Source organism: Lontra canadensis, unplaced genomic scaffold (assembly GCF_010015895.1).
Source record: "Lontra canadensis isolate GAN:19392208 unplaced genomic scaffold, GSC_riverotter_1.0 scaffold62, whole genome shotgun sequence".
Classification (NCBI taxonomy): Eukaryota; Metazoa; Chordata; class Mammalia; order Carnivora; family Mustelidae; genus Lontra; species Lontra canadensis.
The window spans coordinates 777778-804383 of NW_022631056.1; the positions used below are offsets into that span (position 1 = coordinate 777778).

At 34.7% G+C, this 26606-nt stretch overlaps 1 protein-coding gene across 2 annotated transcripts in view; it reads right to left on the reverse strand.

Moving 5' to 3' along the window:
* Positions 1-26606, reverse strand: part of NCAM2 (neural cell adhesion molecule 2) — a 514069-nt gene that overhangs the window by 198945 nt on the left and 288518 nt on the right. For both annotated transcript variants that reach the window (XM_032877992.1, XM_032877993.1), the window contains exons 3-5: positions 23853-24059; positions 21291-21434; positions 14405-14542 (exon numbers count right to left, since the gene is read on the reverse strand). In XM_032877992.1, the coding sequence (XP_032733883.1) occupies positions 14405-14542; positions 21291-21434; positions 23853-24059 (489 nt within the window). The remainder of the gene's footprint in view (positions 1-14404; positions 14543-21290; positions 21435-23852; positions 24060-26606) is intronic.

Below are 26606 nucleotides of genomic sequence, written 5' to 3' on the forward strand. Positions count from 1 at the left end.
CTTAAAAACAGAGAACTCTCTCTAGTTTAAATACAAAACAGAAGGGAGAAGGAGATGCAGCAAAAGGGAAAGCCAGAATACCCCAAGTATGAGAAGGATTGACTATACCATTGTTGGCACTGCAGGAAGGCGGCCATATTTAAGGACCAGAGATGTCCCTCAAAGCCTAGGACAGCTACCTCTGGGTGATATCTAGCAAGGATAGAACCTCAGTTCTACAACAAAAAGAGGACAAATCCTTTCAATAAACTGAATACTAGAAAAGATTCTTCCTCAGAATAGATAGCAAGGAGCACAATCCCACAAATACCTTGATTGTGGACCTGTGACAACCTGAGCCTGCTTGGATTTCTGATCTACAGAAACTATGAAGTAATAAATCTGTGTTGTTCAAGCACTGTGGTAATTTGTTACCACAGATGGAAAACTAATACAGGATTTATAATTTATATAGATGTAAAACACATGATGACAATTACACAAAAGCTGAAAGGGAATACTGTTATTCAATGTGTGAATAATACAACATTGTTTGATGAAGGACTGTGAAAATCAGCTACTCAGATAACATAGCAATGATTTATAGTTAAGGAGCCAAGATAGAAAACTAATTGATTGATACAAAATACTCCAAAAATCTAAAGGAATCATAAATAGAAGAAATGAACAAAGAACAGATAAGATATATAGAAAGCAAATAGCAACTAAATCAATAAGACATTTAATATAAATTATGCAAACTCTCTGATACAAAGCCAAGGACTGTCAGAACTGAGAAATTAAAAAAAAAAAAAACAAAACACTAAACTGAATATATACTGCTTAATGTCCTAATGATCAAGATGTCAATTCATCAAGAGGACATAACTCTAAACTTTTATGCATATAATAACAGAAATTCAAATCACATGAAGCAGAAACTAATAGAACTGCAAGGAGAAATAGATAAATCTATAATTATATTAGCAATTAAACAGCCCTTTCCAATAATTAATAGAGCAAGAAGACAAGAAGTTAAGAAGGATAAAGAAGACTTGTTCAACACTATCAATTGACCCTAACTTGGCTACTTATTATTAAAACTCTAATCAAACCAGCAGATCACACATTCTTTTCTACTGCACTGGAAATACATTTGAAAAGATCTAAATCATAGAAAGTGGTTTCTTTAACTACATTAGAACCAAACTAGAAACTATGGTGGAACAATATTTGGAAAATCCCCACATATTTGAAAACAAAATAACACAATTCTAAATTAACCCATAGTGCAAATAAGAAATCATAAAGGAAATTGCAAAGCATTTTGAATTGAATGGCAAATATAAAAAACATACTAAAAGTTGTGTAATAGAGTTGAAACAGTACAAATAGGGCATTTTCAAGCATTTAATATACGCATTAGAAGAGAAGACAGATTTCAAATTTCAGATTTTACTTAAATAAAATAGAGAAGAAGATCAAATTAAAATAAGCAAGAAGAAATAAAGATCAGATTGGAAATTGATAAAATAGAAAAAAGGAAAACAAATGGAAAACTAAAGTGAATCAGTTTAAGAGACCAATAGAATTAGTAAAATACTAGCCACACTGATCAGGAGAGAGAAGTGAGGGACAAAGGAAAAAAGTGAGAGAACAAAAGACAGAGAAAGAAAGATAAAGAGGAGAAGATAGAGAACGAATACAAGTTGCCAATATTGGACCTGAAAAGTCAAGATGGCTACAGACTCTAAAGATATTAGCAGGATAATAGAGGATACTGTGAATCGTTTTATGCCAATAAACTCAGCGACTTAGATGACATGGACAAATTCTTTGAAAGGTATAAACCACCAAATTTCAATTAAGAAAAAATAGATAACTTGAAGTGGATAACCTTTATCTATTAAGACTGAAATAGCAGTGTAAAATCTTCCTGCTATGTAAACTCTAGAGCCAGATGGGTTCAATGATGAATTTTATTAAATATTTAATAAAGAAAATTAAACCTAGCACAAACTTTCACAATGTAAAGAAAGTTCTTTCCAATTCATTCAATGAGGCCAATAATATTCTGGTATCAAAATCAGAGAAAGGCATAACAAGAGAAAAAACTGGGGGAAAATAAAAAAGAAGAAGAAAAGGAAAGGAAAGGAAAGGAAAGGAAAGGAAAGGAAAGGAAAGGAAAGGAAAGGAAAGGAAAGGAAAGGAAAGGAAAGGAACAAAACTGCAGAATAATATCTTGTAGAACACAGATGCAAAAATTCTTAACAAAGATTTTGGAAATTAAATCCCATGTTATATAAAAGAATAGCACATTATGGCCACATGGAAATAGAAGGTTAGTTAACATTCTAGAATCAAAAGATGTATTTCACCAAATTAATCAATTTAAAAAATGGAAACTATGTTATTATCTTGGATTCAGAAAAGAACTCTTTGGAAAAACCAGAAATCATTATTGATGAAATTTCTTACCAATCTAGGAAAAGGTCGCTTCTCAACCTGATAAAGAGCATCTCTGAAAAGCCAACAGCTAACCATATACTTGACACTGAAAGAGTGAGTATTTCCCCTGAAAGATTAGGGTCAATGCAATTGAAATCTCCATTAGAAGAAAATAATCCAGTAAAGCAAGCTGATTAAAGATTTTAAAAGAAAACTGATACAAGGTAAACAAGCATACGAAAAGATGCTTGACTTTCCTTAGTCCTTAGAGGAATGCAAACTAAATCTTCAAATGTGAAACTAGTAAACACTTAATAAATGTCTAATCCTAAAAGGGCCATAGGAAATTTTGCTAAGAATGTGGAGCAACTGAAAGGCCAATACACTGCTTTGGGGGATATAAAATGCCCAACCACGTTGGAAAATGATTTGGTGGATGTTTTAAAAGAAGTTTAAACATATACATAGCACATGATCTAGTCATACTCTTGTAGGTATTAGCCCAAGAGAAACAAAATATACCCACGAGAAGTCTCATATATACAAATGTTTTATAGCAGTTTTATTTGTAAGCCAAAAACTTGGAAGATCCCAAATAGTCATTTGCGTGAATAGATAAGCAATTCATGAAATATTCCTAAAACTGAATGTTCCTAAGCAATACAAAGAAATGAAGTATTATTTGCAAGAAACAACATGGTGAGTCTCCAAATAATTTTGTTGATTGAAAAAAGTCACTTAGAAGAGTATATACTGGATGACTACTTTTATTTTGTATTTTTATTTTACTTTTATTTTATTTTATTTTTAAAGAAAGAGAGAGAGGGGGAGCTGGGCAGGGGGGTAGAGAGTAAGGGAGAGAGAATCTTAAGCAGGCTCCATGCCCAGCGGAGAATCTGGTGAGGGGCTTGATCTCAGGTCTTGATCAGGTCTTGGTTAAGACCTTGATTAAGACCTGATTAAGACCTGATTAAGACCTCTTGATTAAGATGGAGCTACTCAGTGCCCCTGCAAGATTACTTTTACATAAATTCTTGGAACTTTTGTGGGTAATAGGTCTATTCACTTAAATTTATTATCTTGATTGTGGTGATTGGTTCATATTAGATACCTGGCATTCATATATATATATATATATATATATATATATATATATACACACACACATACATATATGTACATATGTATATGTATATATATGACATTTTAAATACATTTTATGTATTATATAGAAATATATATATATATATATACACATATAAAACTCAATAAGTCTGTTAAAATACATGCAAGATAACTGAAATTGGATTAGTAGATTGGTCGTATAATGGGTAGTATAATGTCCTCAAGGTAATACTAGAATAATTTGATTTATTTTGGATTATTCTTTAAAGAGAAAAAAAGGTAAGCCATGATAATTATTGAATTAAAATATCTTCTGTGATTGGGGTAATGTTACTTTAGTATAAAATAATTAAAAACTGAAGACATTATTCTAAAAGTTAACTGCTTTTTATATCCAAAACTCTAAGGTATTTCTTGATGCTATAAAATATTACCTTTGTTCTTGAAGCATTAACGGTCTAGTTTGAAAAAATTTCACACATAGATAATTTCAAATTAGTGTGAAACGTACACTGAGGGAGAGGTTGTAGTGATGGAGTTGGTTAATAGCTCTGCAGAAAAAGTTCGAAAATACCTTTGGGGATGCTTGGATGTCTGTTATTTGACTTTGGACAAAGATAAAGGCTTTGGAATTTATGATGAACCAGAAACTCCCCTAGGAATCCGCAAACATTTCTACACTAATAGTTTGTACCTGGACTAACCAATTGGTAAAACCTGCTTTAATTACTTAAGGACCCCCACTGAGAGCTAAGAGCTTCTCAGAGATTCCTCACTCAGATAGTGGTGGTTCAAGGCAAAGAGCATCTTTGTGTGCAAACAGGGCCCTGGAGGAACTCCTGCAGGGGGACTGTGTCCTGGAGGCCTCATTGATGTTTCCCTGCATTCTTTTCCTGTTGCTGCACATTCCTCTTTCCTTTAAAATAAGACCTTCATGTGAGCATACTGAATGGAATTTGGTGAGTCCTTTCAAATTTTACAGAGATAAAATTTTCTAATGGTATGAGATCTCAAGGTGAAGAAGTCAGATAACAAGGCAGGTAAAATTGGGAAAAGCTTGCTAGAAATGATACTTGAACTAAGTCTTATAGGGGAAATAGAAATCAAGCTAAGGTGTGTGAGTGTGTGTGTGTGTGTGTGTGTTGTTGTGACAGAAGACTTTGACACAGAGATTGCACACTCATTTATCCTAGTAAAACTACATGTACCTTCATAAAGGGGCAGACCATACTGTGTTTCAAAATGTGTTCAGTACAGGGAACTAGTTTTACTTGTAACTGGGTGTTTACTTAATTCATATCTAACTTAAATGGAACTCTTTATGTTTCTTAACTGTTTCCACTGTTAAAAAGACACATGCTCTGGCCACCTACACTTTTATTGAAAACCACTGGGTGTGATGAAAAAAAAAAAAAAAAAAAAAAAAGTGAAAGCAAGAGATACTGGTCATAAGTAACTTGCAATATGAATTAGAGACACTGCTTCCTCGGTAATCCCTTGGTGCAACCCAGTTTGAAGAACAGAACTCATGAATGTCATGAATGAAATCTAGACACTAATTGTCCTTAATGTCATTCATCTGCACAATGCCAGATAGTATGTTGATGGTGTCTTTTACTTTACTGATTTATTCCATAAAATGTAAAATATTTTCATCATTGCAGTATCTTGTGTCCTCTATAGATTTCTTGAAATTTTCATTCTTGCTTTCACAAATGGTAGTGTTCACTTCTGCACTTATTAACCAAGTGTTAGAGAAAAATTACAAAGACCAATCTCTACCTATCCAGGACACTGCCATCCAGAGAATGGTTGAGTTCAGAGCCAGGATCTGATTCACACGGTGGGATAATTCTGCCTTCTCTTATAATCAGAAATAGAAAGGAATAGGTTGTAAAATAAATGTGTGCTTCTCTATACCCTTGCAAATATAATATTATGCCCTTTAAGTGTACTTAGAAAATTCTGAGGAAAAAAAAAATACAGATTGAATAAAAGGAAGAAACTATATTAACTATTCACACTAATTATTTGAGAGGAAAGATAAAGAAAAATGTCCTTAGATATTTGTAGGTGATCCATCTGTCTGTCTATCTATCTATCATCTATCATCTATCTACCTAATGGAGTATGCACTTTAGCTGGATATGAGCAGGGAATAGGTGATTTGGAAATGATAAAAATGGGTGGGAACTGTAAGGGCCTGTTTAGCCAGAGCTATTCCATCTTGGATTAAACAGTCATTTTGTTGTTTATGCAGTAAAACTTAAACTGACACCCCCCCCAGGGGACTTACTTAAAAGCAAGCCCAGGAAACCAGTCCCAGCTAACAAAGCCCAAATACAAGGGCGGGTCAGGCTAGGTGGAGGTATCCAATCAGTAGAGCACGCATACTGTCTCCCTAGCTACCAAGGAGTGTGGGTCCCGCCTTTTGGGCGCCAATTCTGACCAAGGTGATAAGCTAGTTCAAATATCTACTAGGGTAAAGTATAATTCAATTGGTCACTTATGTGTGACCTAGCAGGACTGTGCAGCTTTATCTGTGTGTTACAATTTCATTGGCCACCTGTGCATGGCCAGGCCCAACCACATGGCCTTTGCCCTTAAAAGCTAGTCTGTAAGGCAGAGAGAGGTTGCCTCTTTGCAAGAGATGGCCCTAACCGGTCAGTTTGATTCTGGATGCTTGGCGAAATAAAGCTTTGCTTGACCTTTGCTTTGTATCAGTCTCGTTCTTTTGACCATGGACCCAACAGGAACCAAGTTCCAAACAGCAGGAAAAGACCCCAGTAGGTTAGCATACATTCTTCCCTATAACTCCTGTCCTATAGTAACCTATAACTTCATAATAATACATTTACATTGTGGTTTTCACCTCCCTCCCTGAAGGGGAAGGCTGCGTAAGACCCTAGGGAGCCAAAAACTCCTGCTCCTGACAGGTAGGATGAGTTTGTTAGATGATTGAAAGCAACCTCAGTCAGAGACCACCTTAGCAATGACTCAGAACTTTGTAAACATAAAAAGAAAAGACAACCTTGACAACTGCCCACTCCCCAACCTTAAGAGTACTTTCACTTTGATGCTTGCTCGCTTAAGAGTTTGGCTCTGCATTCTTTCTTGGCCCAACTCAAGAAATGGGGCTGGGGAACAGGACTCTCTGCTAATATAATCCATCACATTTTCTTTATTATGGAAATTTCTAAAATACCGTTGGATAAGAATAAAAAGAAAGTAAATTCTCCCTTATAGTCTCAGACTTCTAATCTTTGATACCTAATGGGATCATTAGGGGTAAAAATATTTAATAATATCAGAAAATATTCTGGTTTTGACAAGTGTTTATTTACTGACTCTTTGGTGATTTATATATTATATATTATTGCTATAAGTTAAGAATTCCATCATAATTTACAGTAATTAAACAGACTTAAACTATTGCTCTGAATGGTTAATTCAGTCGTATTATTGATACACAAGAGGCTAGTTCACAGTCTTTTATTTTTCTATATATCCTTTATGTTATATAACATTGCATAAAATTTAAAGAGGAAAATTTTTAAAACAGGAAAGTACTTTTTCCAATTTTCTTAATTTTAAAAAATGGCTAGAAAACGGGTAGGAATACAAAAATCACCGCCTGAGCGCCTCTGCATTAACAAAGTACACTCTCTATTCTGACATGTACTTGCACAAATATCTCTGGCCATTGTCATTTACTGTTGATTTTAATGTTCAAAGGAAGACTAAAGACACAATTGCTTTAAAATTATACTATTAGGTGTTTTTCATCCATTCTCAATTGTTCCTGCCTCCATTATCCCAAGTTTGAATTGGCAATTAGTGGATCGCTCTCCACAAATTTACAAAAGACTCGAAAAATAATGAATCATTATACTTTAAAAGAGCATTTTATAAAAATAACTCTCTATTGACTATGCTTTAAATTTAAAAGTTATTTCCAGATCTGTCATTTATATGGACATTTTCTGAGTAGTTTTAGAGAGCATTCTACTTATCTAAGAGCCAGGAACCTGATGGAGAATGAGCATGGGTTAAAAAGAGAAATTATTTTTAATTCTCCTTTAAAGAAATGTATCCAAGATTTTGGATATCATGCAATAATATGTACATGTCGATGGGTGTATAATATAATAATCTAGTAAACGAGTTCAGGAATATATAGAGAAGATAGCCAGCCAATTTATCAAATATGTAATAACATAATAAGGTATAATAAAAGGACAGCAGCCACTGGAAGATTCGTGAAAAAAATTAAGGTATGTTACAAAGCTTACTTGAAAATCCAATAAAGAGAAGATGTAAACACATAAAACTATGGAGAAATATTTGAGAACTATCCAGAACACATCAATGTTTTTCAGATGAAGGAAGCCAGATGACTGAAAATAGAATATGGAAGTCATGTGGCAAGATTTCTCTCAAATTATCAACCAGACCTATCCTTGAATTAATTTAACCACATCCTAGCTCATTTTTGACTCACTTCCTCCAGGCTCAACATAAAAGATATTCTCCTTATGTGCAAGGAATATCTTCCTTATAAGTGTCCTAGAACCCCAACCACTTCCTCTAGTCTAATTCAACCTTGTGATGTTTCCCATTTAACATCTGATTCCAATTAGCTGAGGTAACAAATGCTGTGCCTTTGCTACCTTCATTCTTTAAATCAATGTACAATGTGCATTCTTCAAGACATTGCAGTATGAATTTTTCTAGACTACTCAAATGATATCATTGACCCTAACGTCTCTTGTAATCTCATAATAGTCAAATTCAGCAGATATATTTCAGTTCATACTTTGTTGGTCACTTTTGTTTGCATTTATTGTATTGGAAATCTAGAGTAAAAGTAAAAGTCCTCAAATTAACTTTGATTGCTCTAGCCTCTGTGACACACGTGTATTTGCTTCAAATATCACCCGATTATCTGTCTTCTCCTTTATTTCTTTGTCTTTTAGCACAGGCCCTAATTATCTCTCACTTGAACTAACTCACTTGCTCTCCCTCCCTCCATCCTTCTGTCGACTTCCTTGTTCTCTAGTTTCCCTGTTCTTCTATGTCAGTTCATCTTAGCCTCATAGAAGAGAGTCCATAGTCCTCCATGACCTGGCTACCTACTTTCCAGCTTTATCTAACCTTACCATTACTCCGTCCCCAAAATATCACATTCCAGTAACAGTAAGTTATTGGATGTTTTTTCACATCATACCTCTTTTTGCATTTGCAGATGCTGCTTTATTTGCTCTTCTCTCTCTTCTACAAGGTAACACCTTTTCATCAATAGATTTATCCCAAATACCAAGTATCCCCTTCAGCTACAATAGGTACCCCTTTTTATTATAAAATAGTCCATTAATATCTATAAAATTTTCCTTTAGTATATGTTTTGTATTCAGCTTCCCCATAAACAATAAAGGATTTTAGCAAAGTCGATTATTTTATGTTATTTTATGCTATTAATATTTGAAACTGCAGTCAAAAGTCTTAAGTTGAAATTCTAATATTTTAGATAAGGTGATAGAAAAATCATAAGAAATCATTATCAGGGGAAAGTAGGATTATAAGATGTCTGTGCCATATTAGGGAAGTAATTTCAAAAGTACCCCTAGGTCAGACAGTATTTAATTTGCTTATTTTAAATAGGAAAAAGCCACTGGCATTGCATTTGTCTGCTTTTCTGTGATAACAAATGACCCTTAAATTTCAGGCTTAAAAAAAAAGTACTTTATTTCTTATTTATGTAATGTGTCTGCACCTGCAGATGAGCTGGAACTCTGCTTCACTTGTCTTCATCATGGTGTTCAAGGTGAAAGAGAATTCTCTCCTTGTGGCATGTTAGTTTTATGTCAGAAGGAAAGAACATAGTAAGAAACATGTGATTCTTCTAGCAACCTGAGTTCAGTCATAGTGTCTACTGTGTTTGCTTATAAGCCACTGGCCAAAAGAAGTCATGTCATCAATTGGGTGGGTTTCTAAGTCTTCCACTGGAAGCACCATAATCCACAGGTCAATGAGCAGTAACATATAACCTCTTTAAGTGAGGAGAGATAGGTATTTGTGAAAAACTATACACAGGAATTGAGAAATATAGTAAGAAAGTCATAGAGGCAGATAAGAAAAAAAATTCCTAATATTTAGGATTATTGGTACCACAGAGGAAACTACCAAACATATATTTCAACTAATTATTGAAACAAAAGTGTATGAACTGGAAGAAAGGAAACGTGAGGGAGAAGTTTTCAAAGAGCAAAAAATAAAAGAAAGAGCAGAGCTTCTTCCAGACCCAAGATTTTATAAGGGAGAAATGAAATGTCCATAAATAGTTGCCTGGAGCCTTCTTTCAGGATTCCAGTGTACTTGAGGAGGAAGGAGACAAGTAAAGAAGGTCCAAGATAAAATCCAAATCAGTTAGGGTAAAAATCAGTATCAATTAAGAGAGAGGGTTTTCAACATAAGTTGAGGAAAAGGTCATAGAACAAGTCAAATTTGTAACTGAAGAAAGAAAAGATAACATGGATAAAGCTACTGCTTTTATTTTATTATTATTTTTTGGACCCTTCAACTTTTCATTGCAATGTCCTCAAGAGGTTTTACAGGAGAAAACTAATAGGGGGATACTTTTAAGGAGAGTTCAAAATTTAAAAGGAGCCAGTTGCCAGTAAGCAGCACAAGAGTCAATAAGACTGGAGGAGAATGATTTTTTTCTGGCTGAGGTAAAAGCAGAATGTGAGAGCAAAGCACAGACGAACTGGTGGCATCAGTCAATGCATTCCCTTGACAGGGTCCAACTGCATCTTCCTGAAGAGGAATAAATCAATGGTTGATTTTTGTGAACACTGTTATTTTGAAGAAAAGTGGTGCCAGGAATTCTAAGGTTGGAGAATTGGTAACCATAAAGAGAAAATGTGACTAATTAGAAGTGGAGATAAAGCAGTGTTTGGGTAAAGGGCAGATTAGGATCTGTAGTTGATTCTGTTACAGGAAATTCGGATGTGGAAGGAGAATGATTTGCCTTTGGGAGGCTCAGTGTGATGCAGACAGAACAGAAAACCACCTATGTGATTGATCTGAGTGGCACAAAAGAACACAATCCCATGTTATCTACTTGTAAACTCTGACATAATAGGAACAGACATGCAGAACTGAATATCCCAGTTTGAGTGCACACCATGATGGACTTGAAGATTCAAACTTTGTTAACTGAACATGCTCATACCCAAATAAAGCCTCCTTCAAAACACATATAATCATGTATAAACATTCACTGATAAACTAGTATGGAAACAGATTAGAACACGTATTAAATATATGAAGGTAGAAGTTACAATAACAAAGTAGTTAATAAGGGGAGAACATGTTGTGTCTGTTAAATAACACTTATTTTTTAAAAAATATTTTATTTAAAGAGAAAGAGAGAGAGAGCTTGAGCAGGGGAACAGCAGGCTGAGAGAGAAGCAGGCTCCCCGTGGAGCAAGGAGCCTGATGTGGGGCTCTTTCTCAGGATCCTGGGATCATGACCTGAGCCCAAGGCAGATACTTAACCAATGGAGCCACACAGGTGCCCCAATACTTCCTTTTAAATATCATACTTGAGTTACTGTTTTAGTGTAAAAATATGTGCATAATTTGACACTGGCATATTCATATATAAAACATATAGCAGTAAAAATTTATATATTGCCTCCAAAACTCGACATGTAAGAACTAATAATTCCCATTTTCATGAAAGAATACTCAGGACAATGACTTGTCTGTGACGAAATACACTTTTATATGCCAACATAAACTATTTTGGAAATAAGGCACAGTAAAGAGTTGTTAATAGTTAAACTCAACAGCGTAAGTTATCTTTGTTTACTATATATGATAGAAAGAAATAGCTTAGAGATGTTTATTGGTAATAGAAATACATGGAGATACATATATAGATACACACCTCTATTTTAAACCTATTCTTCATGCACTGAAATCTGCCCCCTGTGTTGAAGGTCAAAACCTCTGGACTAGAGTACTCATAATAAATACCAGACTCTTTACTTCTAAAAAAGAAATCTCCTCTGAAGCCTTGGCCCTTTGGTCTCCTCCATTAGCATGTGTAATTTCTACCAGATTGCCTAATTTCTATGTCATACCATCTGGTCTATTCCATTATATTATCCACTAATCTCAATTAATTATAAACTTCGAGAAGGAGAGAAAATGACAACAGAGTTTTCATATTCTTTTCCTCTTTCAGCATGAACTTTGTGGTCAAACTACCTTTGCTGCAGTTAGTGAAAGAACGATGAACTTTTGTTTTTATTTATTTTTTGCTATTTTTTAAAAATCCAAGTAATTACCATAGAGTATATCATTAATTTCAGATGTAGTATTTAGTTATCAATTGCATATAACACCCAGTGCACATTACATCACATGCCCTCCTTAATGCCCATCATGCAGTTACCTCATCCCCTTCCCCCCCCAACCCTGTCTCTTCAGCAACCTTCAGTTTGTTTCCTAAGAGTCTCTTATGGTTTGTCTCCCTGTCTAATTTCATCTTGTTTTACTTTTCTCTCTCTTCCCCTATGATCCTCTGTTTTGTTTCTTAAATCCCACATATGAGTGAAGCCATAGGGTAATCGTCTTTCTCTGATTTACTTATTTCATTCAGGATAATACCCTCCAGTTCCATCCATGTTGTTGCAAATGATAAGATTTCTGGCTAAAGTTAACAAGTCAGGAAACAGCAAATGTTGGTGAAGATGTGGAGAAAGGGGAACTCTCATACACTGTTGGTGGGAATGCAAGCTGGTGCAGACACTCTGGAAAACGGTATGGAGGTTCCTCAAAAAGTTAAAAAATAAAGCTGCCCTATAGCCCAATGACTGAACTACTAGGTATTTACCCAAAGGATACAAACATTGTGATCCAAAGGGGCACCTGCACCCCAATGTTTATAGCAGCAATGTCCACAATAGCCAAACTATGGAAAGAGCCCCGATGTCCATCAACAAATCAGTGGATAAAGAAGATGTGGTACATGTACACAGTGGAATATTACTCAGCCAAAGAACTCTTTCAGATCTATATGAGATTCCTAGTGTTCTCCAGTCTTCAAGAAACTGGAGAAATAGCTCACGGCAGGATGAAGATAGGAATCAGAAGAAGACACAAATTTATTTCTCCATCCTTCCCCTAACTTACAGGAAACATGTGGCTAACTCCTCCGTTTTATATTTTGCCTATTCTAAAAAGAACAAATGACATTCTGCTTATAGAATCCTGTCATTATAGTTATCAATAATTTGTTATTTTATTTTACTTTATTTTTTAGAGGTATAGGGGCAGTGGGAGAGGGACAGAGAGAATCTTAAGCAGGTTCAACACTAAGCATTGAGCCTGATAAGGGCTCGATCTCACAACCCTGATATCATAACCCAAGCTAAAATCAAAAGTTGGACACTTAACCGACTGAGCCACATAGGCACCCCTAACTTGTTATTTTCTTTTATTTTTTTAAGATTTTTTTTTTTTATTTGATAGACAGAGATCACAAGTAGTCAGAGAGGCAGGCAGACAGAGAGAGAGGAGGAAGCAGGTTCCCCATGAGCAGAGAACCCAATGTGGGGCTCAATCCCAGGACCCTGGGATCATGACCTGAGCCGAAAGCAGAGGTTTTAATGCACTGAGCCACCCAGGTGCCCTCTAACTTGTTATTTTAAAGCAGAAGAAAAAACTAAAAGTACATTTGTGTCGTGTTACTACCAGTATTTCCATATGTCTGAAACATAGGCTGCTCATGGCTGAATGTTAAGGAAGAGGGGCTGGTGATCATAAAAGGTTTCTTATGCCAAAAAAAGCAGTTTTGACTTTGTCTTGAAGGTAATGGGAAGCACTGATAATTTTAAGTGTTGAATGGTCAGATGGAGAAGAAGTAGAAATTATGGGGCATCTGGGTGGCTCAGTGGGTGAAGCCTCTGCCTTTGGCTCAGGTCATGATCTCAGGGTCCTGGGATAGAAATCCGCATCTGGCTCTCTGCTCAGCAGGGAGACTGCTTCCCCTTCTCTCTCTGCCTGCCTCTCTGTGAACTTGTGATCTCTCTGTCAAATGAACAAATAAAATCTTAAAAAAATAAATAAATAAAAGTAGAAATCATGAGCCTGAGAGTAGAGGAGACAATCTGTAGCAATTCAAGGGGGAATTTTTTTTTTTTTTAAATGAAAGGGCTTCGCTCTTAAGGAGGGCATCATGGTAGAATATATTTAAGAGATGTTAAAAAAATGAGGTGACATGTCATTTACAGATTAGATTACCAAAATAGAGACAACTAGGATAACCTTAAAATATCTTCTGGCCTCACAGAATGTCATGTTAACACAGGCAGGAAATATAGCAGGAGAAGCCTAGTTTGGAAGAAGAGATGTCATCATGATGCCATAAACTTAGTTATTAATCTCCTTGTGGAAACAATTATTAACTTTAAATTTAAGAAAACCTACAAAATTATTAAATAGATTCATTTAAGCAACATGGGATTCATGCAATTTAAAAGTAAAATCTAGTATGATACTTAACTATGTTTCACTTGGCATTCTTTCAACAGCTACAAAGCCAGCAAAAGGCAATGATTCTCTTACAAGACTCTTTGTAAAAAAGATGATGGTGTTGCGTAAGTCACGGATCCTGCCATTGAGGCTACACACAATGTAATAGATGCTATCACTGAGGTGAGGAGATTTCCTCCAGGTAGAGAAGAGGTATATTAGGAGCGCCGTATTCACTGGCTGCCCTTTCTATAAATATATTGCTAACATGCCATAATAAAATAGGTACAAATTATTCGCTGCTTACCATTAACAATGACGACGATATCACGGAAGTCAATTTCTCCCCTAGCCTCCACTCTTCCTTCACATCTGTATATACCTTCATCACTTTTATTGATGTTGAGAATCTGCAGATTATTGTTGGCTAGCATAGCAAAGCGATCTGGAAAGTAAGCAAAGGGGAGGAAATGATACCAGTAATTGAAAGCAGAGTCCAGTGTGCTCTAAATTGCCAAGAGTTAAAATATGGCACTTGTCTGACACTATCAAACTTTTCATCAACAAACAAATTCGAATTTGAAAGTAAAATGTAATTTCATGGCTTCAATTTTTCCAGTCCACACTGTCTTGTTACACCTTTTTTTCTAAAACACATTTGAGACTTTATTTCCACATAAAATGGTCAGGCTATTATTTTCCCTTTGGTACTTTGAATGCAGAAATGATACTCAAAAGAACAATGTTGAGAGATTAGATATTGCAGACATGAAGACATTTTGTAGCAACTTGAGTACGGAAAAGGGTTAGAAAATTGATTGAACAGCCTTCCTTACACAATAATTAAACTAATAATTTTGCATACCCCGAGGAGGCAGCTAAATGATACAATAATATTCAAGTCACATAGAGGACATATAAAGTGGCCATATCTCTAACTTATTTGAATTTTTTCTCTAAATGCAGATAATCCACTTCAGGAATGAACAGATTAGACTTAATTTTATTTCAAGATTTCATTTTAGGTGTGAGTATATGCACATGAATACACATTAAAAATAAGCTGTTAGAGGGCATGCATTAGTTGATTGCGTCAGATAATCGGACTAGCCTAGCCAGCATCTCAGTCTGACAGTGTTTCCACAGTGTCTGGCCCAAGTTTTTAATCATCGCAATTTTGTTGCAGTGTTAAGACCTTTTCCCTTCTGTTCTAGTAAAGAATGGTCTGACTTCTAGTCTTATTTTAAAACATGTTGCAAAAGCAATATCTTCAATTTCATTAATTAACACATCATTGGACATCATCTAGTTGGTGTTTATAGTATTTGAGATACTTTGGTAAATAAGAGATACATGCTTGACCCCTTGGACCCATTAGTTTAAGGTGCTTATCTCTGGGATATTTACTGTTATACCATTAAATGTTACTTTTTGGACCTATTCCAGGGTTTACTGCTCTTTCCCTATCTGCTGGCTTGATGGGTTAGGGCAAACATGGAAACCACATGAGTAAAAGCTAGAGCCTCCCTCAGCCTGGAGTGCTGAATGGATGTGTGGGGTACACTCTTACCCCCACCCTTGCTGTCAACTGGACTCTGTATAACTGAGAAATAAACTGCTATGATATCAGGCAGTTTGGGGTTCAATTCAGGTTTGGGGTTCACCTGTCATAGCGATTCCTTAATGCAATTCCTTAATGCCATAGCAATTCTACTTTGGGCTACAAATACAAATAGGGAAGTGATCAGACTATGGGAGGACTATGCTCCCTACAGGTAAGCAAGAGAGAAAATAAACAAAGAGTAGAAATAAGTAGATTCAGAGGATCCCAGAGATGGAAAATATTGATTATAAAGCTGCAGACATGATTTTATCAGCTCAGGAAGTACAGTAAACCCCCCCAACACCCCATCCATGGTTTTGCCCTCTACAGTTTCATTTGTCTGCAGTCAGCCATGGTCTGGAAGCAGATGATCCTCCTTCTGACATTTTATCAGAGATTAAAATAGGCCTAACCCTACATCACCTCTTGCATCTCATTGCATAGGCATTGTATCATCATGTCATAAAAGAAAAAAAGGTGAGTAAAGTACAATAAGCTATTTTGAGAGACAGTGGTCACATTCACACAACTTTCGTATAGCATATTGTTACAATTGTTCTATTTCATTATTAGCAATTGCTCTTAATCTCTTAATTTATAAATTAAATGCCTAAGGTATAAATTAAACTTTATCATAGTTTTTTTTTTTTTAATGAAAAAACAGTATAGGATTTAGAACTATTTTTGGTTTTAAGTATCCACTGGGGGTCTTAAAATGTATCCCCCGTAGACAAGGGGGGATTACTCCACAAACTTTCCCATAATGTTTATTTCTTCTTTAAGTTGACCCTAAGAAGAGAGACACAAATATTTATGTAGATGCTTTCCCCTGGTAAATTTTCCTTTTCTCCAAGGAAGCTTGAAGAAAAAGAATCTGCAAGAAATTTTAAATTTAAACTCACAAGAAGTCCTGGAGTAACTCAGAACTCATAAAAATTTAGAATGTTTCAAAAATAAAATTAAAAAAATTTAGAATGTTTCAAGGTCAATGAAAAGATCTATTCAAGCATGTGGCTGGAAATTAGGGTGGGAAGCAATTATCAACTTAAGAAGTTCAAATTTAGATTGGGATGCATATAATCATTCCTTGATAACTGTAATATTATATTTTTAAATTGCTAAAATATGTATCATCATTTAACTCTAATGTTCTTTATTGGTTATAGTGTATTTAGTTAAAAAATAGTAAGGGGAAGAATTATTTTAATCAGGAAGGCAATACTTGATATTACAAGGAAAATCATTTGAATGTATATAATACATAATTTGATGGGAATAAATCAGTGTTTCTTCTAATGGTAAAATTTTAGTTTCAAATGGCCATTTTAATGTATTACTTCTACTGGCTGAGAGAAAACTATTAGAATATTAGGAAAACAGTAGTTACCTGCTAAATTGAAATACATATCAATGTTTCAAAACAGAAAACAAACTACATGAAAATCTCATGTCAAATTCTAGGTATGTATGTAAAGTCCACGGAATAATGTTAGTAAGCTATCAAATGGCAGAAAACACTTGAAGAGATCACTGCATCAACCACACATAACAATGGACATTAGAACTATCTGAGTATTAGAGATTATTCATTTTTCTTGATTATACAGAACTTTATTAAAAACCAAATTTTCATTATTGCAGTCAGAAAAATAAGTGAGATAAGATAATACTCAACAAGCGATCTGCTTTATGCTCCTTCAAGCAGATTTTTTTCTAGCTCTCTTCTCATTCCCCAGCCACTGAAGTTTGGTCTCATCTATTCTTACGGCTTCAATCACCATCTATATTTTGAGACACAATTTTTCTTCAGATCAGACCATTATATGACTATGAAAGTGCTTACTGGTAGACCAGATATAGCTGGTCTATATGGGAAGGATTGTAAGTATTTTAATTTCAGCAAATTTAAAGTTTCATTTACTATCTCCACCTGAAATTTCTCATATGGTCTCTCCAGGTCTGTCTTCACGTCTTTATATTGAACTATTTGCCCAAGTCAAATTCCTTGAGCCATCCTTGATTTCTCCATCTCTCTCCATCTGCATATTCAATCAAACCCCATGTCCTGTCACTTCCCCCTTTATCATTACTTGGTCTAAATCTCCTTCTCCTTCAGCAATTATTTCATTAGGGTCTGAACTGTTAACAGTGCCTGGAGTTTTGTCTTGACTGCCATCCAATCCATTCTCCTCAATGAAGTACTAACAGTCTTCTCAAATTCGTATCAGGTCATGTCACTGCCTTGATTAAAATCCTTCAGTGATGTTCTCTTTGGATAAATGCCAGATTCCTTTACAGAGATGCCAAGGCCATAATGATTTGACTCAACCTTCCTTTCTAGTTTCCTCTCTTATTAGTCTTTATGATCAATCCTGGTTTATATTTATCTATTAGTATAAGTATTCTAGTTGCACTTATTCATAAATTCTCATTATAATGAACTAATTCTAGTTTCTGAAAAGCACCATCCATGATGTCTTTCACCTCTGGGCTGCTGCAGATGGTGTTTCCCCTTCCTGAAAAGTTCCCACCACCCTTTGCCTGGCTAACCTCTTTTTCATAATTAAGGGTTACTTCTCTCTTTCAGCAGGCATCTTGGACACCTTCTTTTGCCCTAACAAGTTGAGTTGACATTAGGAGAGGAAAGGAGAAGTCAGTTGGGGGAAATTGGAGGGGGGATGAATCATGAGAGACTGTGGAGTCTGAGAAACAAACTGAGGGTTTTGGAGGGGAGGGGATTGGGGAGTTGGGTGAGCCTGGTGGTGGGTATTAAGGAGGGCACGTATTGCATGGAGCACTGTGTGTGGTGCATAAACAATGAATCTTGGAACACTGAAAAAAATAAAATAAAATAAAATTACAAAACCCCCCAAGTTGAGATGTTCTTTCTTTATCATTCTCTATTATTGCACTTTCCTTCTAATAGACCTCAGTATACCTTGTTTTCATTCATTTCTCTATTAATCTTTCCTACTAGATCATTAGTATTTTGAAGGCAGTGAACTTGTTTATCTAGTTAACTAGGACTAGCCACCATCCAGCACGTTAGAGGGCACGTACTAGGTTTTCAACACGTAGTTCAAAATTGAATGAATTCTTATACTGGAAGTAGGTTACATAAAAAGAATATTGAACAATATTATTATGCCCATAGTTTTTGATGGAAACAGGGTACCTCATTGGTCAATGATCAAAGCATTTAGAATATTTTAGGGACAACTTTCAAACTGGCTGAGGTCGAATGAGCATCTGGAATAGCATATCCCGCCACTGGGATATTCAACTTTTGTAACAAAATGCCACCTTTACTCCCTAAATGCTTGAATTCTCTTTAGCGGATGTATTTCTTTCAACAAACAACATGGAAAACCTCCACTTCAAATATCCTATTGGGATTTCAATTATAAATATCTGCCATACAGCTGCTACCAAAAGCATGGCTAATAAGATGGACATTTTCAAACCTTCATTATGTCATCTGGAGCCTGCAAACCTTACTCACATACCACGTTAAAGCTTCAGAAAGTTACCTGGACACACTACATTATTTCAAATCCCCTTACATGTTCCTTTCATAGTTATAAATTTAATCTTCTTCCATTAGCTCTAATAAAGGGGCCATTGAAAGTATAATCAGGTAAAGAATATTATTTCTTGTAAATCCATTATGAATGCATAAATTGTTCAACAATGAACCATGTGGAGTGTTTCTCCAATATTAAAAGGTTAGAAAAGTTTGTCCTTCCTCACAGTCCACATAAATACTTTATATTCTAAAGTTAAAAGGAGAAAAAAAAAATGTGCCTTTTTTTTTTTCTTTGCTTGCCATGCAACTCTGAGCCAGGTTTACTCTAGACTGGTCACTTTCCTCTACATTCAATTTTTTTATTCTAGTTATAACCTGAGTGCATATCATTCTGGTAACACTGATTCTCAAGATTTAAAAACTCAATGAGAAGGAAGGAGAAAGATAAATGTCATTGTGTGGCAAAACTGATAAGTACGCAAATATTTAATTCATTCATTTAACAAATATTTATTATGTGCAAGTCTTATTTGAAACTCACAACTATTGTTGAAATTGGAAATAATAATCCACTGTTTACAGAGAGAGAATCTGAATTAGATACAGAGCTGTTAGAAAATTCAAAGCTGCCAGGCCAAGGAAAGAGTAGAGCCGTAATGGCATTCCAGCTTCAAATCATCTTGTCCCTGGATACTGGGAAAAACTGTGAGCAATAGCACAGAGTAGTGCTCCTCCATTACCGTCACACTTAACTATCAATCTCTGCTTTGAGGCTTTTGTTCTCTGTGTCTTTTAAAAACTATAATTCATTTCAAAACCTTCATGTAATTAAGGTTTACAATAAACCAGATGTACACTTGAAGCCTAAGATGAGGCAATCTGAAAATGTTTAGACATTGTCATCTAACTACTATAAAAGAACTGCCTTTTCTTTACTATTGAGGGAAAAAATAGCTGAAAATACATTGCACAAAGTACTCATGTGATGAGCTAATGAAATATAAAGTAGTTATCCTGAAATAAAATAAGAGGAAATAAAGCATGATTTCTTACTAATTTATTATAATAGAAAAAAAGAGAGAGGTAGTCAATAAGTGACAAGAGCTGAAAATGCTATGATGAGAGAAATTGTCTCAAAATTTAAAAAATGACTATTAAACGTGATTATGACATGTCCTCTGTACATATTCAAAAATAGATACTATCTGCTTTCTCTCCTTTATGCTATAAGTTTTAGCTCTTAGAAACACACAACGGAATCATCCAGGATGGAAAGTATTTGAAAAGATTCAATTATTTCATAACTCTCTGCAAATGCAGGTGCATTGAAAAATATTCTAAATTGAAACTGCTCCCAATGCACAATGGTAAAGTAGCATAATGTAAGCAAATTATGCTTTCAATTTCAGATGTCATATTATTCTGGAATTTTAGCTCAGTCTGAATCAAAATTATGAAGACAATTTGAATGAATGCATTTTTCCATCTATTATCCATATGCATCTTACCATAATATTTAGAATATGTAGGTGTCTTTGAAAGAACACCGTCAGAATAATAAAGAGGGTTCACACAGATATTATTTTAACATTACATAGATGAGTCCAGAGGATGATGTTTGAACTGTAATGTGTCAAATATGAATGCATCAGGATTGAGTCTTTCATTTACTTATTATCCTTATACAGTTTATACTATTTTTTTCTTAAAAAGATGGGATCAACAAACCTTTTCTGTAAATCTCCAAATGATAAATATTGTAGGTTTTTTTTTTTTTGGCCACTCCATCTGTGTCACAGCTGCTCAACCTTGTCCCCGAAGCGGCCCTGGCTACTATGTAATGGTCAGGTTTGGCTGTGACCTCACAATACCATACAAAGACAGCAGAGGGGCTGAATTGAGCCCGAGGTCCATTATCTGCCAACTCCCAACTTCAGAGTTTAAGTTGTTAGATGCTTGGAATCCAAAAAATAAAATTTCTACACGCAGTCAGGTAGAATGAGTCTTTTTAAAAATTGCACTATTATTAGAACATATAATTTAGGGAGTTACCAAAATACTAACTGTCGGAAATAGCGGTGACTTCCTCATTATGATACAACCAGCTGACAGCAGGGGCAGGTGAGCTGCTAACGCGGCAAACCACTTCGGCATCCTCTCCTTGTTTGAATTCTTGAGGAGATACCACTTCTTTGAAAGTGAGTTTTTCTGTTTCAAGAAAGTAAAACAAACCACAAAAGTATTATTTCTCTCTTCTCCCAGTAACATATTCCAAAATCTGATTAATGCGATGATGAAATCATCAGCTAACGCTAGATCTTTTAAAACCTTAGGCCGGGTAAGAATTCCTCTACTCGGGGTGCCTGGGTGGCTCAGTGAGTTAAAGCCTCTGCCTTTGGCTCAAGTCATGATCCCAGGGTCCTCCCACATCAGGCTCTCTGCTCAGCGGGGAGCCTGTTTCCTCCTCCCCACCTGTCTCTCCCTCTCTGCCTGCCTCTCTGCCTACTTGTGATCTCTGTCTGTCAAATAAATAAATAAAATCTTAAAAAAAAAAAAAAAAAAGAATTCCTCTACTCAAGAACTTCTCATCTCCCTGAGAGGAAAATTCGTAGTCCACATAATGCCGTACAAGGTCCTGTGTGAACTGGAGTCAGCCCCACAATTCTTATCCTGATTTCTTCTCTCTTTTCCTAGTCCCTGTGATCCAGACAAACTGTCTTCTTTGCAATCCCTTGAATACTCCAGGTTTGTTCCCATCCTCGGGCCTTGTGCTCCTTTGAATTCCTTCAGATTTCCGCTAGACCTTCACAGATAAAATAACCTTCTCTCTTCCCAATTCAACTCTCCCTCTCTTTACCACACTAATTTTCTTCACTATAGAATTCTATAGCATGTCTATCTAGCATCCATGTATTTGTCTAAGTTCATTCATTGTGTTTTTCTGTTTACTAAAATAATAAGCACCAAGTGCCAGTGACATTTTCTTTTTACTGAGCATCTAGGACTTAGAATATTGCCTGTCATGTAGTAGACACCCAATAAGTGTGTCAAATGAATGAAAGAATATGGGTCTTTATGCTTGTTGAGAAATTTTCACAAAAGTAATTCATTGTTCTTGCTAGGAAAAAAAAGTCATTTCTTTAGTTTACAAACAAAATATCAGGCACCTTCCTTTTCATCACTCAAAGTAATGAAAAATCTTTACAAATACTATGTCTGTGAAATGATCATTTCAATTTATTTTTTTCTATTTATGAAATAGGTACAGTGGGGATCATATAAATAGCTATACCATCTTTTTCTTTAGGAGTTTTGAAACTAACAGGAGTAGGGGCAAAGTCGAAATCAGGAAAAACGTCAGTAATGTGCCAGCAAATTGCATTGGAGATCAAGGATGAAGTCATGCTGTGGGAATGCTTTGCCTTTTTTTTTTTTCATATCTTGTTTCTACAATAATAGTAGTAATAGTAATAATAACAAAACTTTAAGAAAGAGGTACCTTGAGTTAGTATTTTTAAAAATTTTATAATTTTTCAGATATTTTTCATTAATGTAGTAGAAATACTATCACATATTAATTGTAAGGCATTGTTCTAAAACTTTATATAATATTAAAAATTAATGTAGTGCTTGAAACAGCTTTATGTATGAGGTAGTCAATACTATTAGATCTATTTTATAGACGACAAAACTGAAGACAGAGAGGGTAGACATTTGCTAAAGCCACAAAAGGAAGTGATAGAGCCTGGTTTCAAGCCTAGGGGGTCAACAGGCTTTAATGTGTTCTTAAACAGTTTCATGATTCTTGGGGCACCCGGGTGGTGCAGTTGGTTAAGCATGTGACTCTTGGTTTGGGCTCAGATCATGATCTCAGGGTCATGAGGTCTAACCCTGTGCCAGGTTTCCTGCTCAGCTAAGAGTCTGCTTAAGACTGTCTCTCCTTCTCTGTCTGCCCTTTCCCCTCCTCTAAAATAAGTAAATAACTCTTGAAAGAAAGAAAGAAAGAAAGAAAGAAAGAAAGAAAGAAAGAAAGATTAATGATTCTTAAATGTAAGAAGGGGGAAAGAAAGTAGAAGGCAGTCAATCTCAAGTCCTAAGATGAAGTGTAAGCGTGGAAAATTTTATTAATAAAAGTTCTGATGGTGAAAAATCCAGCCAGATATTATTCTCCACTAGATGAGTTTTCAGTTTTTCTGTATTTACTCCTGTTCACTGACCCTTCCTCCATTCTCATTCTAGATTGGTCACTGCTATCATATATGCAATTTCATTTGTTCTAGTCCTGACCTTTTATTTTAGTGTGAAAAAGTACTTCTTATAAATTTCATAATACTAAATAATGTTCTCTACTCACCCAAAAGATTTTCAATGGTTGGAGAATATTAAATCATTTTCATCTCTGTTATTTAACCAACGGAAATGGCTCCATCTATGTGTTTACAATCTACTATTTCTTATTATCTATTCTATTTTAGAGATACACTATGGTAAAATAGAAATAAGCTGATATTTGTAATGGTCTCAGGATATTGTCTAGCACATAGTTTTTCATGAGTGTCAGTTTTTATTAAATGCATTTTTTTGCTCACAGCCACATTTTAATCAATTAATAAATGCATGACTTACGGTAAATTTCCAAAACAACTGTAGCTTCTTGTGTCTGTCCTTTGGCATCTGTTGCTTGACAACGATAAATCCCTGCATCCTCTATATTTGCGTTGTAGATGGTTAATCGTGATCTGACACCTTCCTTTTGCACTGCTACCCTCTGTGTTGAAATTATCTTCTCTCCTTGAGGATTATACCAATCTATACTCTCAGGTTCACCAATTGCTGCAAAGATCCACGGACAAGATATGTTTGAAAATCTGTTGCAAGTGTTTGTTTTGGCATTGACATTTACTATTATGTGACAACTTTTAACAATTTGGGGAAAAAATGTAAATAGGAGAAGGCTGGAAGTCTGAAAATCTTACAAAATTCAAAGTAAACACAAATGTTAGCACACATGTTCATCCTTATTTATCCAATGTTGAGAATTCAGTCCTGTTTGTATAAGCAAAACCCAAAAGTTCTACAGGAAACTGACAGCATGGTATTTAAGTTCTGATAGTTGAAAATTTACTATAGCAATTTATTAATTATTACTACAGTTAACTTATAAAACTGGCTTGGCCACTGAGTCAGACATAAATTAAAAATGTTTGATATATCTGAACAGAAACACAATTACTAACATGATTTCACCTGTTCCCAATTCTCTTTGCCAGGGTCAGGAGATAGCACTTTTTTCCCCAATAAAGCAAAGTTCATAACAATGTAAATCCTATACAAAATAAACCTTGGTTTTTGATAATACTGAATTTATTATTAATTTCCCAAGTTGTTAAACTTGTACAGATAAGGCTAATAACTGTTTTTCAAAATGGAGCCCTAATCTCTTTTCTCAACTGAAATGAACAGCTTCATCATTTTAATCTAAAACTGTTAACTATTTAATCATATGATAATTAGAATGCATTGAAACAATACTTACCCTGCTAGGCAATTATAACCAAATCATTACAGGGTAAATATTTATTTAAGTTTTCCAATTCAGAATCCAGGTTAATATACTCTTCGTAAAAGCTGAAGCTTCCAATGTTTGCTTTTACTCACCTGAAGGATGTATTTCACCTAATTCCTTGAGAGATAATTTGTGGAAGCAGTATACAGTATTAACTCAAAAGTATCAGGGTAAAATGCATAAAGTTAACATCTGCAAGACCACTTTGAAAAACATTGTTCCATCTTATTTTTTCCCAAAGAAATGGCTTTAGAAACAAATTATTGTGCTTTCCATATCAAATTAGACATGCATGAGTAAAAAGTGTAAAAGACGGTTTAGTCATATCTTAAATGGATCTTAGTTATGTTATCCTCAGTTCTTTCTGGACAGAACCATAAAACCATAGTGGTTATGGGATGACTCATTTGGGGGAGGTATTTGCTTTGATTTCCCTCTCCACAGAGAAATTCAAATGAATAATTTCAATGAGCAGCACTTTGAATTTGAACAATACAAAATTTCATTTTATACAGCAAATTATATTGAACACTCTGTGAAATATTTTGGCCATTTTCTTACTTAATAATATGATATAAAATTTCATTATCATGGAGAATTTATACCGCATTTTCATAGAGCAGTCAGTCATGATTCTCTTTTCATGACATCTCTAGTAAATAATAATCTCTAGTGAAACTCTCCATGTTATTTTATTAAGATTAGACTACTGGAGATACTGATAAATAACATTAAAGTTTTTATTTTCTTAAAAATGTAGTATACAAATTCATTTGCTATTTATGACATACTCTTATTTAGCCCTCTAAGGGTCTGACCCCCTGACAGTGTAAATTTAAGACATTTATTTTACTGAGTTTAGATGTCTATGTTTTAGCATATCAAGACATTTCAGAGTCATAGCAACTTGGTCAGCATTGTAGTAGGAAAAACAGATGAAAGCATTCTGATCTGCAGGGGTTTCCCACATCGTTTTTTTTGATTCTTGTTTTACTACTCAGTTTCATATATATAAGGCCACTTACATGACAACAGTATGGCTCTTGATTATACATCTTTATATAAGGAAAAGAAATGTTTCATTATTTTGCCTTATTTTATGAGCAAAACTTAGCACACTAAATGATATGAATTCATTCTTTTAAATTATGTCTTAATTGACCTTATGAAATACCTACAGAGGTAATAACATTATATAATTTAAATCACTGTGATATGCAAATGTAAGAAAATAATACAATTCCAATTTCAAAATACTTCATTATTCTGTGAATATATGACACAATTGAGCTGTGTGTGTGCATTTGTGTATTTGTGTATACAAAATATGGATGAGATTTAAAACAATGATCTACATTCTTATGACAAAGCTCTGCTGACATAATAAATGATGTTGAACCAATATTTCACTTGTTCTCTGCCTATTTGTCAATATGCAAAAATAAGCATTCACAGACCTATCAATTTAGACTTTTAGGAAGAACCGTGGCTTCTATTAGTTTTTTATAAAATGTAACGTTATACCTACATATCATGTAATATGCATAACATAGTATATGTTATTTATAAATGTTATGATTATTTCTATTTTATTCATTTTAATAATAATTTAAATAAACCATGCAATTCTCAAGACTTATATGATGCATTTTATGTCAGAAATGCCTATTTTAATTCAGTTTTGAATTACTTAGGCATATTCAGGAATACAAGCAATTTTAAAATACGCTAAAAAGCAATTTTGGCTCTAGATGAATATTATTTAAAACTTTAGGTATGAAGGCTTGTGTGCATAAAAATGAATTTGATGAGTA